Here is a 17230-nt window from a genome sequence, read left to right as displayed (position 1 = left end):
TCAAGATTGAATAGATGCCTGACAGTCAAATCATTAATCAGGGATACTACAAAGATGTCCTAATCAAACTGGCAGAAAGAGTAATGAAGAAACGACTCAATATGTGGAAGAACAATGCTTGGATTCTGTGTCGGGAAAATGCATCAGCCCACAATGCCGTTTTGTGAACCAACAAGCAAATTCCTACACTCTAACATCCTTTGCATTCGCAAGATCTAACTCCCTGTGACTTATCTGTTCACAGAGTGAAAATTGCACTGAAGGGAGCATATTGAAGAGGTACAAGAAAAAAATGGCAGAGTTGTTGAAGAGAGTGACAAAGGATGACCTACAACATTGCTTTTAACAATAGAAGACTCATGTGCAGTGGTGTATGGATGGGGGGGCAAGCATATGTTGAAGAGGATAAAAATTAGTTCTTCTTTGTTTGCAATAAATCACATTTCCGATAGTAGTTTCATTATTTACTTGCCACACCTCCACAATATTTTTTTATTTTCATTTTTAGTTGTGTAGATGCTCTAGCAAACACTTACATACACATTAGGTCATGTTCTACAGGAGAGCAATCAACAGAGAGAGAGAGATCTGTTACATTTCAATGTGACGTGCCCTAAGAGTGAGGTTCCATGTCAAAGTTGGTGTCTCATGACAGCACCACAAACTAAAGACCAAACTGCCAGATGCAGCCACAAATGAAAGGTGGCGATGAAGACACGCCCTCGAGACATTCCGTACACCGCTATTGCAGGAAGTCTATTTATATCACAGTGCAGTGCCACACACCACACTCTTTGACAGCCAGTGTGATAGCATCAGCACCCTGGTTCACATTAAAGGAACAAACTTGTGTCATTAGTCAGATCAGTGCAGCAATTTCAGAGTTAAATGTAAAGCGATATTTGACTGTTATTCAAGGCAAGAGCTAAACTGTTATCATTGTGACCTGAAATTGTATTAAATGTAATTCGTCCATCATAGGGACATGGGTGTTGGTTGGTTTGGGATGTAAGGGGATCAAACTACACTGTCATCAGTCCCTTTTTCCTGATGCAAGCAAGGCTCAAGGTACGAAAACACCCAAAGTACGTTTTAGAAAGTAAAAGGGGGGAAAAGGAATAGGGAACCACACCTAAAAAGAAAACGAATGGAATGAACAGAAAATGGGAAAAAATACAGCACAAAGAAAAGTAGAAGGAGGTATTAAAACCATAGACCAGATGGTCTGGGCTGGCTGATCATAATAATAAGAGAGGATGAGCCAGCCACTCTGCAACACATTAAAATGTCTACCCCAAAAAGACAAGGCGAGATGAACACATGTGGGGAAATGACGACCACCAAGACAAACAAATGCAAAGAAAGTGTGACAGAGTTAAAATGGAGGGAGGGTGGTGGCCTTGGAGAGAAGGCTAAATGCCCACCCTTAGATGGTACAATGAAAAACCACCCCCATGAATAAAATGTAAAACTAAATATGCTGTTGAGGCATTGTTGCCCAACACCGAAGGTAGGGTGCTGGGAAGGTTAAAAGTCCGCCGCAGAGGGGCTAAAAGTGGGCAGTCCAGCAAGATGTGGACGACTGTCATTTGGGAGTCACAGCACCACAGAAGTGGGTCCTCAGGACAGAGGAGGTAATCATGTACTAGCCACATATCGCCAATGCAGAACTGGCAGAGAACCACAGAGTCACTGCGAGGGGCCCGCATGGAGGACTTCCACACATTCATAGTCTCCTTAATGGCAGGCAGTTTGTTGTGCGTATTGAGATTATGCCTTCCATCTCACAAAGCTGAAAAACCTTGCAGCGAAATAATGATCATAGGTCAGTTATGGGGATGCCGATCTCCAGAAGCAGTTTCCATGTAGCCTGTTGGCAAGTTCATTTTCTGGGATTCCGACATGACCTGGGGATCATACAAACACCATGGAACGACTGGACTGTTCCAGGGCATAGATGACTCCTGGATGGTCATTACCAAAGGATGGCGGTGGTAGCACTGTTCGATAGCTTGCAGGCTGCTCAAGGAGTCAGTACAGAGAAGAAATGACTCGCCAGGGCATGAGCAGATGCGCTCAAGAGCACGAGAAATGGTTACCAGCTCTGCAGTGAAAACACTGCAGCCATCTTGCAAGGAGTGCTGTTCACTATGTCCTCCATGAACATATGCGAAGCCAACATGACCATCAGCCATTGAGCCATCTGTTAAACCACTTCATGGTCCTAGTATATGTCAAGAATCGAGAGGAAGTGCCATCGGAGAGCCATGGGGTTAACTGAGTTCTTAGGACCATATGAAAGGTCCAGGCGAAGCTTCAACCTATGTGTACGCCATGGAGGTGTACATGAATGGACCTCGAGTAAGCCCTGACCTGTGCCTTCAATGGGGGAGATGAACTGCCGTGGGTGCGAAAAGAAGATGGTAATTTGGATGCTCAGGATAACTACGAATATGCGAAACACAACTAGCGAGCAGGGAGGGACTCCGGCCTCCACCAGGACGCTGGTCACCAGACTCATCCTAAAAGCTCCCATTGCCAGTCGAACGCCACAGTGGTGCACTGGGTCGAGTAAACACAACACTGTGGGCTCCGGCTGAACCATAAACCAGACTTCCATAGTCAAGGCGGGATTGAACAAGGGCTCTGTAAAGCTGCAGCAGCATAGAGCGATTTGCAGCCCAGTTGGTGTTACTCAGGCAGCGGAGGGCATTGAGGTGCTGCCAGCAATTCCACTTCAGCTGACAAAGATGAGGAAGATCAATAGGGCATCGAAAATCAGTACTAAGAATCAATATGTCTCCACTACAGTGAGTGGAAAATCATTAAGGTAAACTTCTGGTCCCGGACGAACGGTACGACGCCGACATAAGTGCATGACACATGACTCTGTGGCTGAAAACTGGAAGCCGTGGGCTAGAGCCCATGACTGCACCTTGTGAATGGCTCCCTGTAGGTGCAGCTCAGCAACACCAGTACTGGAGGAGCAGTATGAAATGCAGAAGTTGTCTGCATATAGAGAAGGTGAGACGGACAGCCTGACAGCTGCTGCTAGACTGTTAATGGCCACTAAAAATAGAGCCCTGCAGGACCCCATTCTCCTGGATATGGGGGAACTGCGGGAGGCACCAACTTGGACACGGAAAGTATGGAGCGATAAGAAATTTTGGATAAAAATTGGGAGCGGGCCCCAGAGACCTCACTCATGTAATGTGGCAAGGATATGATGTCGCCAGGTCGTGTCTTAAGCTTTTCATAAATCAAAAAAGGTGGCACCAAGGTGTTGGCATCTGGAAAAGGCTGTTCGAATGGCAGACTCAAGGGAAACTAGATTATCAGTGATAGAGCAACCCTGGCGGAAACTGCCCTGGTGTGGAGCCAGTGGGCCATGTGACTCCAGGACCCAACACCACTGCTAACTTACCATACGTTCCAACAGCTTACAAAGAACGTTGGCGAGGCTGATGGGCCAATAGCTATCCACATCAAGTGGAGATTTGCCGGGCTTGAGCATTGGAATGAAGGTGCTCTCTCGCCATTGCGACGGAAAGACGACATCGCACCAGATCCAGTTGAAGATGACAAGGAGATGTCGCTTGTACTCGGATGAGAGATGTTTGATCATCTGATTGTGGATCCGATCTGGGGCAAGAGCTGTGACAGGGCAATGTGCAAGGATGCTGAGGAGCTCCCACTCCATAAATGGGGTATTATAGGGTTCACTGTGACGTTCAGTGAATGAGAGGGCTTTCCTTTCCATCCGTCTTTTGAGGTGTCGAAATGCTGGGGGATAATTCTCCGACGGAAGGCTCGAGCACAGTACTCAGCAAAGTGCTAGGCTATTGCATTTGCGTCTGTAGGTAACACGCCATTGATGTTAATGCCAGTGACACCTGTCGGGGTCTGGTACCCACAAACATGTCTGATCTTAGTCCAGACTTGGGAAGGTGATGTATGGCACCCAATGGTCGGGACTTACCTCTCACAAAATTCCTGTTTCCGTCTTTTTGTGAGCTGGCGAAAGCTGGCACAGAACCATTTAAAAGCTATTAGGTGCACTAGGGAAGGGTGCCACTTATGTCACTGTAGAGCTTGCCGACGCTCTTTAATGGCCTCAGTGATTTCTGGCGACCACCAAGGTACTGACTTTCACCAGGGGCACCCTAAAGATCAAAGAGTCGCATTTTCCGCCACAGAAATGATAGATTTAGTTATCCGATCAACTACCACATTGATGGTACCATGTGGGGGAGATTCAATGGTGACAGCAGAGGTGAAAGCTTCCCAGTCTGCCTTGTTTAAAGCCCATCTTGGTTGACATCTGGGGAATGGCACTGGGGGAGTGACAGGAAGATGGGAAAGTGGTCACTACCACACAAGTCATCATGGGCTCTCCAGTGAACAGACGGGTGAAGTTATGGGATGTAGAGGGATAAATCAATGGCCGAGTAAGTGCCATGAGCCACACTGAAATGTATGGGGGCCCCAGTATTTAAGAGGTAGAGGTTGAGTTGAGACAGTGAAGTTTCAACATCTCTACCTCGGCCAGTAGGCACAGTGCCACCCCACAAGGGGTTATGGGCGTTAAAACCTCCTAAAAGTAGGAAAGGTTAAGGGAGTTGGCAAATCAATGCAGCCAATGAATTCAGGGGTACTGCACCATCTGGAGGAAGATATACATTGCAAACTTATTTCCTGTGTCGTCCTTATCCTGACAGCCACAGCTTCAAGAGGGGTTTGAAGGGGCACAAGTTCACTGCATACTGAGTTCGGACACAGACACAAACTTCACCTGACACACTATTATAGTCGCTATGTTTCTTGTAACATCCACGGAGGGCAGGGTCCACATTGCCAGGAACCAGGTTTCCTGGAGGGCAATGCAGAAAGCAGGTGTGAAGCTTAACAGTTGCCATAGCTCAGCCAGGTGGTGGAAAAAACTGTAGCAATTCCACTGGAGGAAGACATTATCATGAGGCTGGGAAGGCATGAAGAGCACAAGGAGGCAGATTATGCATCAGGGTCACCTGCTGCCACCAATTGAGTATTTGTATCCATTCTTATTGTGGATGAGGCATCAGTGAGATCCAGATCCTCAGGGGACACTAAGATCTCCGCCTCATCAGGTACAGAATTGCTAGGGAGCTGTGGTGTTGGGGCCACCGGAGGGGCCTTTTTCTTAGCAGACTTCTTTGTTTGCTTGCCCTCTTGCTTCTCTTTAGGGGCTTGCTGGGAGGACTTCTCCGAAGTAGCTTCAGGCACGGTGGAAGACTGTAAAGCTCTTTGTCCAGCAGCTTTTGGCTCCTTTAGCCACTGATGAGGGTCCACTGTGGCATTAGTGTAGACTTTGGGAGAGTATGGGAGAGTGGGTCCCAAGGGAGCACTTCTGCATGAGAGGAACCGGAGGAGGCTGTTGCTTCTCCGGCTGGGGGAGGGGACCGATGTCCCCTGTGTTTGGGAAGTAGGTACTTTGGGAGCACTGGAAGGAGATTTTCGCCCTACCACCAAGGGGGCAGATGTATTCTGGTGGCCTGGAGGGACCACTGTCCGTGGCACAGAGTGCGGTAAGACTGGTACTTGCAACGGTGATGGTAACATAGCTGCAGCATATGTGGATGTCAACCGAATGGGGTGTAATCGTTCACATTTACGTTTAGCCTCTTGGTAAGTCAACTGGTTCAGGGTGTTTTACTCCATGATTTTCCACTCCTTTTGGAGTACAGTGTAGTCTGGCGAGCTGGAGGAGTATTGCTCTCCACAGTTGATACAAGTGGGAGGAGGTGCACATGGAGTATCTGGATGCACTGGACGTCCGCAGTCTCGACATGTGGCATTGGAAGTGCAGCAGGAAGACATGTGCCCGAATTTCCAGCACTTAAAGTACCACATAGGGGAGGGACATATGGTTTAACGTCACAGTGGTAAACCATCACCTTGACCTTTTCAGGCAATGAATCACCCTCAAAGGCCAAGATGAAGGCAATGGTAGTAACCCTGTTGTCTTTGGGTCCCCTGTAAATGCACCAGATGAAATTAACACCCTGCCGTTCTAGACTGGCATGGAGCTCATTGTCAGACCACAAGAGGAGGTCACGATGGAAAATAAACCCCTGGACCATGTTGATGCTTTTATTGGGAGTGACAGAAACAAGAATATCACCCAGCCGGTCACAAGCGAGTAACACACGGGATTGGGCTGGGGATGCTGTCTGAATCAAGACTGCACCACTTCTCATCTTAGACAGTGCTGTCACTTCCCCAAACTTATCCCCAAGATGTTCAACAAAAAAATTGAGGTTTAGTAAGTAGATAGGAGTCCCTGTCCATTTTGCTACAGACTAAATACCAAGGCGAATAGGGCACTCTTCTTTCTGTAGCCCTACGTTACTCCCATGGTGTAGCGAGGGAGGGAAATGATTTAGGTTCATATCTGTCAGCACTGTACTCGATCTTGCCCTTCTTAGAGGCTGCTGGCACTGTATGGTCACCAGCAATAGATGACTTAGTACATTTCATTGCGGGTCATCTGCCCTGATGCCACCCACTCCGATCAGTGGCTCTCCCAGCCACAGCAAAGGCCACCTGGCATGATGGCCATTGCCAGCAGTCCTGAAGCCCCAGGAAGACAGGTATCTACTCCTTTGGCATATGTGGGGAGTTTACAGCTCGGGCATCAGCAGTGCGATCCCTGTGTTGTCAGGAGGCTACCACCATATTGGTACATGACGGTCCCACCACAACGGACTGGCTACAGTGCTGGATATTGGGCGTAGAGAAATCCAGTATCGTCTTGGGGGGCGAAAGAGGACAGGAGACAATGGAAGAAGATGACACCCCAGAAAGTGTCCTTGCCCAAATAGTTGAATTGCTGGTGGAGATGTAAAGCCATGACAAGTGGTTCAGAAGATTGAATCTAAGGGCACTATGGATAACTCATGCACCACGTAAGGCATCCCATCCTACCACATATGCCTGCACTTCTGTAGAATTTGGAAAGTGGCAGGTCAAACCATAAAATAGGACCTGAACCTATAGGGCTGAAAAGTGAGAGACTGCTTTTAGTTGCCTCTTACGGCAGGCAGGAATACCTCGGGCCTATTCTAACACCCGGACCTGCGGGGGGAGGGCATGGATGTTCACCAATGTTACGTATCCTGTATTGATGTGTTTTACTGGAACAGATCTAATGTCCATTATTTGTTGTATTATCTACTCAACCTTCTCCAGAAGTAAATATTTAGAACTGTCATCTAGGCTTGCAACAAGATATAAAAATGATTCTCACTTCTGTTCAAGTGCAATTTTTTTCATCCAATACATATAAAAAGTGTGACAAGTATTTTTGACAAAAGTTTAACCTTTTCTTGCCTGTGCAGATATGCTTGGCGCTTTGCTCATCACAGTAGCTAAAATTTTTCTGTATTATTGTATCTACTCTAAAGTGTTTAACCACATCTGAGCGCCAAGATTACTACCTTTAAATGAAATTGTTCAGTTTCAGACATAGCAGACTGAATGACTGCTGCTCAGTGTTCAACTTACTGCCACAACACGCAGCACAATAGCAGGTTACTGTGCCAAAATTTCATTTGTTTAATAGCAAGGAAGAAGATTAGCTGGAATATCGCACTCAACTCAAAGCTCATTTCAGCACCTACAGCATTCAAGGCACAGTGTGCATAGTATTCTTTCTGTCCACTCTTGGAGTTGGTGTCTATTGCTTGTGTCTCAAACTATTTCCCAAAGATGTATAATATGAAGAATTGGGCAGGAATATCGATGAACGTTATGAGACACAGATTCATGTCACAGTGGCAAGATTTAAATTTTGCCATCTAAAGAAGCACCCTGAACAGTCATTAAAATAGTGGAATGCTGAACTTAAAATGGCTAAGAAGACATTGTCTGTTCAAGTGTTTTTGTGGACAAAGTTACAGTGATGAGAGGCTACATGAGACAATCGTGCAAAACACATCAGATATAAGCATATGGGCTGCTATCCTAGAATTTCCAGACCTGGATTTGAAAACAGTTCTGTCAATTACAACACCTCACAGTACTGTGGAAGGAACTGAAGTTGATTTTGAGGTTCTGTCTATTTCTGTTGTTTGTAGTACACAAGGCAATCAGTCGTCAGCTAATGTTAAAGTGCATAAAAACAGGGCTCAGATTAAAGGTAAAATCTTTTGGTCATGTGGTACATGAGCTGTAGTTCATAAAAAGGAGAGGAAGTCTTGTCTACAGTATTTTCCTACTCATGACAGCAAGCATGTCCTTTTTTTATGAAGAACAGTGCTCCAAGTATGACAAGCAAAGTCACATCCAAATAGTCTATTTACAAGGGTGCCAGTCTAACACAAAGCCACAGCAAGTTCATGCTGTGGTGACCAAGCAACTGCGACATTCACAAAGTAAGTCTCACTTTTTCACTTCACGCCAATCTTCTGCTGTAGTGCACTGAAAGTAGAATAAACTTTTTGTTCAATTAAGAGTGACTCGCAAGACAGTTTAATTTCAATTAGATACAGGTGCATCTGTATCCCTAATCAGTAAAGACACCTATAATCTGATTGGTAGATCACAACTACAAAAGTCTACTTCTATTTTGTCTGCTTATGGCAGACAAGAAATACCAGTACTATGTGTGTGCAGTTTGCCTGCAACTTTTCGTGATGTTACAAAGTGTATTTCATTCCACATACTACATTCTAGAAACAGTGCAAAAATTTTTGGCATAGACTTGTTTGATTTGTTCAATTGTACATAAAAGGCAATGTGTCACAAATCAGTGTTTCAGTGTCTCATTCCCTTGTTTCTGATTAGGACAAGAAGTAAAGTGAACTTTTTGAACCAGGATTAGGAAGGGCTACAGATTTTAAGGCACACATACAATTAAAGATAATGCAAAACCACAGTTTTATCATGATAGGCCTGTCCCCCATCCTATACACGAGCAGGCTGCAATGGACTGCGATGATGGAAAGACAATGGGGGATACAACTCGCTTCTGCAAGCCAATGGGCATCCCTCCTTGCTAATACTTAAAAAGCTGTCAGGAGGTTTACGTGTGTGCGAATGCTGCTATCGACGGTTGTGTGTGATTCATTCCCAGGCTTATTAATTTATTCTGTACCTTAAAATAGCGCATTTGGTAACTTGTTCTTAGCTGGAATTGTATTGATGTAACTTGCTGCAGTAGCCTGGCCATTATTGATCATTAATGTGCAACATTAGCATGTTGTACAGGTACTCTGCATCTGTCTGGCCTTTCTAACTGTGGCACAGTGACAAAATTATTGCTCTGTCAAAGTGTTTGGTTGTATCTTGGTAGTGATTGTCCGTCACATCGCCTGGTTATTTTAACATGTTTTAAATTCTTGTTGGCTGAATGCCCAAAATTTTCCAAAATTAATTATTACTGTTTAAAGGGAGCATTTTGGTTCTTACTATCATCACCATTTGAGCGTAATATGTTAATTATTCTGCAATTGTTTCTCAATTCTTTGTACTGAAGTTACTCATCATTGGAGTCCTTTTATTTATTAGTGGTTTACATGAGAGTTATTTGGCTATGTCTTTTTTAGCTGAAGCTGATTTAAAATTTTCAGTCATTTAAATTTTATTAATTACAGGTTTACACAAGAGTTACTTGTCTAAGTCAGATGTGTAACTAAAGTTGGTTAGAAATTTTCAGTCATTTAAATTTTATTATTTACTGGTTTAGAGGAGTGTGTCTTATCTCTATTGTAACTGAAGCTGTTATTATTGAAGGCTGAGCTGTTTGTATTTGGTAATTTTGCTTAACTGAAGCTGTTATTACTGAAGGCCTGCCTGTTCCCTTTTAATTAAATTAAGAGCTGTATCACAATTTGGTTTAGCTGAAACTCTCATTAATCAAGGTCTACCTGTCTCTATTGCTCTGTTATTGAGATCTGATACGTTAATCTATGTTGTAATTAACTGAAATTGTGATTGCCAAAGGGCTTCCTGTTTCAGAGGTATTATGTCAGTAAGTTAGTAACAGGAAATGACACATGATAGTACATGGGCCCTAACCTTTTGCCTTATATCCCTTTATCCATAATTGTAGGTTTCACCACCTGATGGGAAGGTGCAGGCAGGATTGTTACACTGTCGTCATTAGCATGCCCTGTTGCATCATCTGCGGCTGCCACGGAAACAGTTTTTTCATCATGTCAGATGAAGTTTCAGTCACAGAACAAAGTTTTTGGCAAGAAAAGGATTGGGCACATGGAGTTATCACACAAGTGCTGGGTCATTCGCCTTCCATTGTTCAAGGGTGCAAGGGCTGCACTGGCATCACCAGAAACAGCTGCAGCACTCTAATGGCAGTGACTCTGCTGCAGAATATTTGCCAACAGATCTAGTAAGCTGTTAGAATCTGCAACAGCAGTCATCTCCAGCTCTCCGCCTGTCACAGTTGATGCTGTAAAGTGCAGTGCCAATGGAGATTGACGTCGGCCACTGGTCCCCCCGCCAGAGGCGATGCATGTGCAGGCACTGCCTCTGATCAGCCACCATGGCACCCTGCAGTTCTACCTGCTGTCTTCCTGACCACAGCATCCGCATCCCTGGTTGCGGGCATGCACCCTGTGGCCAGTTTTCCTGGTCACTCGCAAGGTGAATACCGGAGTGAGAACAGGGAGCTGCCATTGGCTGTTGCTACAGTCCCTGTACCCTCATCTATGTCTGCATTCAGGCCTGCCCTCCCCCTCCTCCCCTTTTCCCCCTCCTCACATGCAGCACTGAATGACCATGGTGCTGAGATTTGACAGGCAGGAATGTGGTGTCATCTGAAGAGTGAGGACCAATATTTAAGTTGGTATCTCACAACAGGCTACAATCTAAAGACATTTATTGCTAGATGCAGGCATAAATAAGAGATGACGAAGACACGCCCTCAAGATGTTCTGTACACCGCTACTGGAAGTCTACTTATGTCAGAGAGCAGAACTGCTCACTTCAGTCTTTGATAGTCAGTCTGCTAGCATAATCATCACAGTTCAGATTTTGGAGCAAGCTTGTGTCATTAGTCATAACAGTGTACCAAGTTCAGAATTAAATGTTAAGTGATACTCAATTTTCATTCAGTGCAAGAACTAAACTGTTATCATTGCAATCTGTGATTGTATTAAATGTATATCGTCCCTCAAATGGACGTGGGATATTTACCAAAGTTAGGTATTCTGTGTTAAAGTGTTTTACTAAAACTGATCTAATGTCCATTATATGTTTAGCATCTTCTCAACCTCCTCCAGATGTAAATACTTAGAACTGTCATCTAGGCTTGCTACAACATATAAAATATGCCACCATGCCCTCATCTGGTTGTGTGTAACTAATTCCATGATCTCCACAATACAAAATATTCGCTACTGTAACTGTCTCATTCCCTGACAGCAATGCGGAAAAATTTTTTACTCTCTCTGGAGATATCAACAATCATTCAAATCACAAACAATGGACAGTGCCTTCATCAATTACGGGTGGCACCAAAACTGAGGGACACACTCTTCAGACAGACATCACATTACATGGTGTAAACCAATTGTCATTGGCTGGACTTAAAGGTGTATCCCATCCCCAGAATCAATCTGCAAATGATTTGAGTTAATGTTACTACATGTGTGTTGGCTTGTTCTATTACATTGCCTATTGGTTGTTTACCTGGACTTTATTTCGGCTGGTAATACTGTGATCACATTACGATAACATTGTGTGGACACCCAACAAAGTTCACAAATATAAATGTCAAGCAAATAAGTTTTGTCTCACAGGTTGTGGTGTGACTTGCCAATCCTGTGGAGTAACATGTTCCACATCTAACCACTTAGGCCAATGAAAGACGTTTGTGGAAAACGGATATGTTGTTTAGCTAGTTGTTAAGTGTGGAACACCCTAATGTGCATACTCTGGTTTTCCATACGAGTAGATTTGGTGTAAAACACATCAGCTCAGAACATTGATGAGATGTGATGTTGTGTGCATATCCCCACTTACTGTGGGAGCCTGTTTATGCTTTGGCATCTTGTCTTGTCAGTACCTGGGAAGACAGAGCAAAGAGGGCCAGCAATAATGACACCACATGAACAGCTAAAGATTATGCATACGAACAGTCAATTCTCTAATGTCAAACGAGTACAACAGTACATGATATGATCTACTGTGAGCTACAAGTTATGAGCGGTATGTATCACCTGCAATTATAATACAGAAGAGTTATTGCAATGCTGATTATGTCATTTTAGTAACTTGAATAGATTGGAGCTCTCTTTCAGCACCGTCCACTGCAAAAGATAAAGAAGTTAAATGCCACGAGTTAGTGGCACTGCATAGCCAGTCCAGTACAACAAATAACTTCAAGAACAGTGACAGCAAAATATCTGTAAGGTAAAAGCTGGCATATATATCAACCTGTGTTAATATACTGAATAATATACGGGGGTTGGAACTTTAATAATAGCAACTATTTATTTACAACTCGTACAAAATAGATACGTGTTTCAAAGTTTTGCTGACCTTCAAATTAGTCACCAGCATTGTGTATAACCTGTTGCCAGCGATGTGGTAAGCGTAGGATACTCTTAGCTGTGCCAGCTGTGGTGACAGTTCGAGCAGCGTGGTCTATTGCCCGACGAAACTGTAGCAGTTCTGAAGCGAATGCCATCAAGTGTTTCTTTCAGATTAGAAATCGAGTTGAACTTAAGAGAGCTTAAGTCAGGGGAGTGTAGCAGGTGATATAGCACTTAGCAGCACCATCAATCAACAAATCAGTGACAGCTTGCACTGTATGTGCTTGAGCATTGTCCTGCAAAATGATGGTCAGGTCCTGCAGAAAGTGTCAACACTTCTGTCTCTATGCTGTTCATTTTTGGAACACAACCTATGACCAGCTTAGAGACAGAAGTGATTACACTTTCTGCAAGACCTGATCATCATTTTGCAGGACAATGCTCAAGCATGTATAGTGAAAGCTGTTACTGATTTGTTTGACTGATGGGGTTGCTAAGTGCTATACCACCTACTGCGCTCCCCCAACTTAAGCCCTCACGAGTTCAACTCTATTTCTAAACTGAAGGAAACACTTCATGGCTTTCGCTTCAGAACTGCTACAAATTTGCTGGGCAATAGACCGTGCTGCTCGAACTGTCAACGCAACTGGCACTGCTAAGAGTATTCTACGACTTCCACATTGCTTGCAACGGGTTATACACAATGCTGGTGACTACTTTGAACGTTAGTAAAACTTTGAAACATGTATCTATTTTGTATGGGCTGTAAATAAATAGTTGCCACTATTGAAGTTCCAACCCTTGTATATGTTCCTACTACAACTCCCATTGTCCTTCACCAAGATATTGAGAAATTTAAAAGTGAAAGAGAGCGGGCAAGCAGATTCCATATCACCAAAATTATTCACAGCATTCCTAATAGGAAGAAAGCAAAGAAAGAATGTGTGTTACCACAAGATGCCTGAACCACTACTTTGCTGATGGCACTGTGCTCTTTGTATCAGTTGCAAGCAAACTTCAGTAATTAATGAAAGAACTGAATAGATTCAATCTGAAAACAGGCCTGAAACTCACGTACAATAAGGCTGAAATATGGTATGGTATAAGCAACATACTAAAACTGAAGTTATTTACATGCTGAAATCAGTGTGTTACCTGTTCTGAGTAGCTGGGTTGAGATATTTTATGTAAAAGTAATTTAAAACCCGAGTGTTTCTCAGCAAGCAATGGAGAATTTCGTGGTGAGAATTATGAAAAAGAGGCAGGAAAGAGTGGCATATTATAAAGTAAAGTCTCATGCTGCATTTTTCTGCCTCTACGTGGAGGCTAATATCATGAGCTACTGCGGGGCTTTTGATATGGTTTTCGCTAAGAGACAGACTGATTCACATGGAAGGTTTGTGTGATCGATTTATGAATTTTTGTGCAAAATAGTTGAAATATGACGATTATTGATTAAGTAATTTCCCTGAGAAGTATTCTGGCATGTGCTATTCAAATTGTTTAAATTATACTAGAATTTGGAGCTAAAATTCAGTTACCTAACATTGTTCTCTGTATTTTAATCATAACTGGCCTCTAAACACAATAACAGGTATGCTAGACAAGTCTTTCAACCTTAGATACTTAATTCTACCTGGGTGAAGCTGGGGTGGGTCATTGGTTGCAATGGTAATGATAATAAAGTTGAAGTGGGCAGGAGACACAGCTAACAAATGACTCACAGACAGCCAAGGAAGTTCTTCCAAAAAGTTAGAAAAGACAGAGGACAGCCTGATGATTGAAGGTGGACTAGGTGACATTAGAATGCATAGATATATGTGTGTAGCTGAGGACTTTAATTCATGCAAAAGTTTAGAGGTGGTATTTACTCTGCTGTGGATGTCAAAGTGATTATGTTGATGTTTCACAATAATTTTTCTCTGAAATACAAATCTTGATTGTGGTGACAGACTGATGCTAAGAAAAGGTAAAGATTTAAGATAGATTGGAAAGTGATGGTTTTATTTGACATCAGTGAATTGAGTGAGTGAACAAGCTGATTATACAAATTTTTACAATTGTGAAAGCTAAAGTTTTACAAGGATCATCCACAAGCGGTGTTAATTTTTTGTACATTTACGTCTATCTGCTTCAACGATATGATTATTTCCATTTTTACCTCTTGTTATGTTACAACTCAGGTTCAAAACAAAATTATTCCATCTTCACATTAGTGACTACTCAAAAGCATCTATTAGTCTGCTGTCCCTACACTTTTACCAACGTTATATTGATGCAAAGAGAAGGTGGAGTACGTTTGTTGACTACATGGGTGATGTAAACATGATTTTGCTATTTTCAATTTAAAGATGGGCCTTTTAGGCACATTAGTTTACTCAAGTCTGTATGGATTTTTTCTGTATCTCAAGTGACATATATATGGACATATATATGGACATATATATAGTAGACACAAATTTGCATACATATTTCTTAGAAGAGAGTTGTAAACATTAATTATACAGAGAAGCGACAATCTTGTAGAGTAGTCATTTTGGTTCCAAAATAAACCATTTAATTTTACCTTTAGGAAGAAAGGGCTTTTGGATGCATGAAACTGAGTCAAAGCTTTTTGAAATTACCATCACGAAAAGGACCAATCTATAACTTTCCTTTCATTCTATAAAGCTACTTTAAATTAAAATTATTTGAGTGTCGGACAGACAAGACTAGACTAGACATATTTTCTGACAACTCAGTAAAGGAAAGGAAAGGAAAGGAAAGGAAAGGAAAGAGTTGCACTTTTAATATGGTTAGTCTTGGGCTTCAAGTATAAGAAACTTGCAGGTCTCAGAGTATAGCAGCATCTACACAAGATAATCAATTCTTAATTTTAAGAAATCTTTTATTTTGATATTTGATAATAGTGAGGCTAGATTATTTTTTATGAAGGCTGTGATTCCAGCTTTCATTCTTTAAATCCTTTGCATTCACTATAGTTATCTGGAGTTTTTAATTCTAGGTTAATATGAGCATACTTTTATTTCATTAATAAAAGTTGATAAAGCCAAATCAGTTATGTTTTTTAGCTTTTATCTTGAACAATTTATTATGAATCTAAAAAAAATTTCACTTTTCAACCTAGAGTAGCATTATTTGCCCACAAACTCACCTGAAAGAAGTGTAAAGTTGAATCCCTTGCAAAAGCAAGTACAGGATCCACAACTCTACTGGTGTCAGCCATCTGAATTATGACAAACTGCCACGAAATTAGTGGCAGGGACACTGGGCTGCTCTGCAGAGGGTGGGTGAACAGGACACGCATCCTCGGTCGAATGCTTACGACAATAACCTGGGCCACAGAACACTCACTCATAATAACTGCTGTGTGTCAAATGTTAAATTATTGCTTGCAACAACCAACTATAGTATATTATACACTTTCTTCAACAATTCTTCAAAATATACATTTGTAGATTACAAGCCTGCCAACATAAGGATCATTCAGACATTTGTTCATAAAGTTCTCCAGAGACACTAACGAAAGAGCACCTTCAGGGATACGGAATGAGTCAAGGTAAACATTAACAAAAAGACAGGCAAATCACTGAAACTTAATCTGTACACAGTATTAACAATAATTTATTGCTATACTGCTTAATACTGTTTGTGATTATGCCTACTAAATGTAATCTAGTAAATTAGGAGGAAATTTGCTACTTCAAAAAAGCTGCCTTTTCCTCTGTTGTATTAAATAGCTGCTTTTTGTTGTCCACTGGTATCTTAATATTTACTTTAGATAACAGTGGTCTTTATCAAAATAAAACAGTTATATACAACTGTAATAACACAGGTCTGTTTACAATACTGTAATATGTGTCTTGTAGCTTTCACAAAAAACACTGCTACTAACATTAATTTCCAATCCTTGAAGCCAGATAATCAGATAAACTGTAAAATGAGGGAATAATTATGCAAAATTAATTTATTTTTGGACTGGTTGGATTTCCAATTTCTTGCATCATCATCAACAGAAGCTTGCTGAATACCTTTGCACTAGAGGACAACTCCGTTACGTACCTTGGACAGGAATGACAAAGTATCTCACATTGTTATGAAATCCTACAATTTCTGAGAATTTGCAGGTCTGATACATATACGATTTTATGTACATACACTGAAGCAGCAAGTGAAAATTTGTACCAAGGCCAGAATCAAACCTGGGTCTCCTTCTTACTACAGAGATGCACTAGTCACTCAGCCACCTTGGCACAGCAGTTCACACAACTGAACGTATTACCCTGGCATACCTTCTTGCTTGACCGAATTCTCAATGTCACCCCAGCCTACTTTAAATTCTTCCTTACACACGATGGAATATGACAATATTGTGGAATGTATAGTTGCTACTTGCCATATAGCGAAGCTGCTGAGTCGCAGATAAGAACAATAAAAAGACTGTCAGAAAGTGAGCTTTCAGCCAACTCTGCCTTCATTGGAAAAACACACACACACACACACACACACACACACACACACAGTTTCTGACAGTCTTTCATCGTGCCTATCTGAGTCGCATATTTAGCTTTCATATTTGTTTTGTAATTTGATTCTTTATTTCTTTCCGAGTGTTTGTGCGCTTGCATATTTAATTACATAAAATCCTTGCATATTCTCGTATTTGAGAGGAGTTATAGTGCTTATTGATAGCTGTA

General features: G+C 42.2%; 1 protein-coding gene across 1 annotated transcript in view; it reads right to left on the bottom strand.

The window, feature by feature from the left end:
* Positions 1-17230, bottom strand: part of LOC126229566 (vacuolar protein sorting-associated protein 8 homolog) — a 205510-nt gene that overhangs the window by 147493 nt on the left and 40787 nt on the right. The window contains exon 6 of the mRNA XM_049942334.1: positions 15688-15867. Within this exon, the coding sequence (XP_049798291.1) occupies positions 15688-15867 (180 nt within the window). The remainder of the gene's footprint in view (positions 1-15687; positions 15868-17230) is intronic.

This window comes from Schistocerca nitens, unplaced genomic scaffold (genome assembly GCF_023898315.1).
Source record: "Schistocerca nitens isolate TAMUIC-IGC-003100 unplaced genomic scaffold, iqSchNite1.1 HiC_scaffold_375, whole genome shotgun sequence".
NCBI classification, from domain to species: domain Eukaryota; kingdom Metazoa; phylum Arthropoda; class Insecta; order Orthoptera; family Acrididae; genus Schistocerca; species Schistocerca nitens.
Note: the sequence above shows the minus strand (reverse complement) of the source record. Positions and strands in the feature narration are given on the sequence as shown.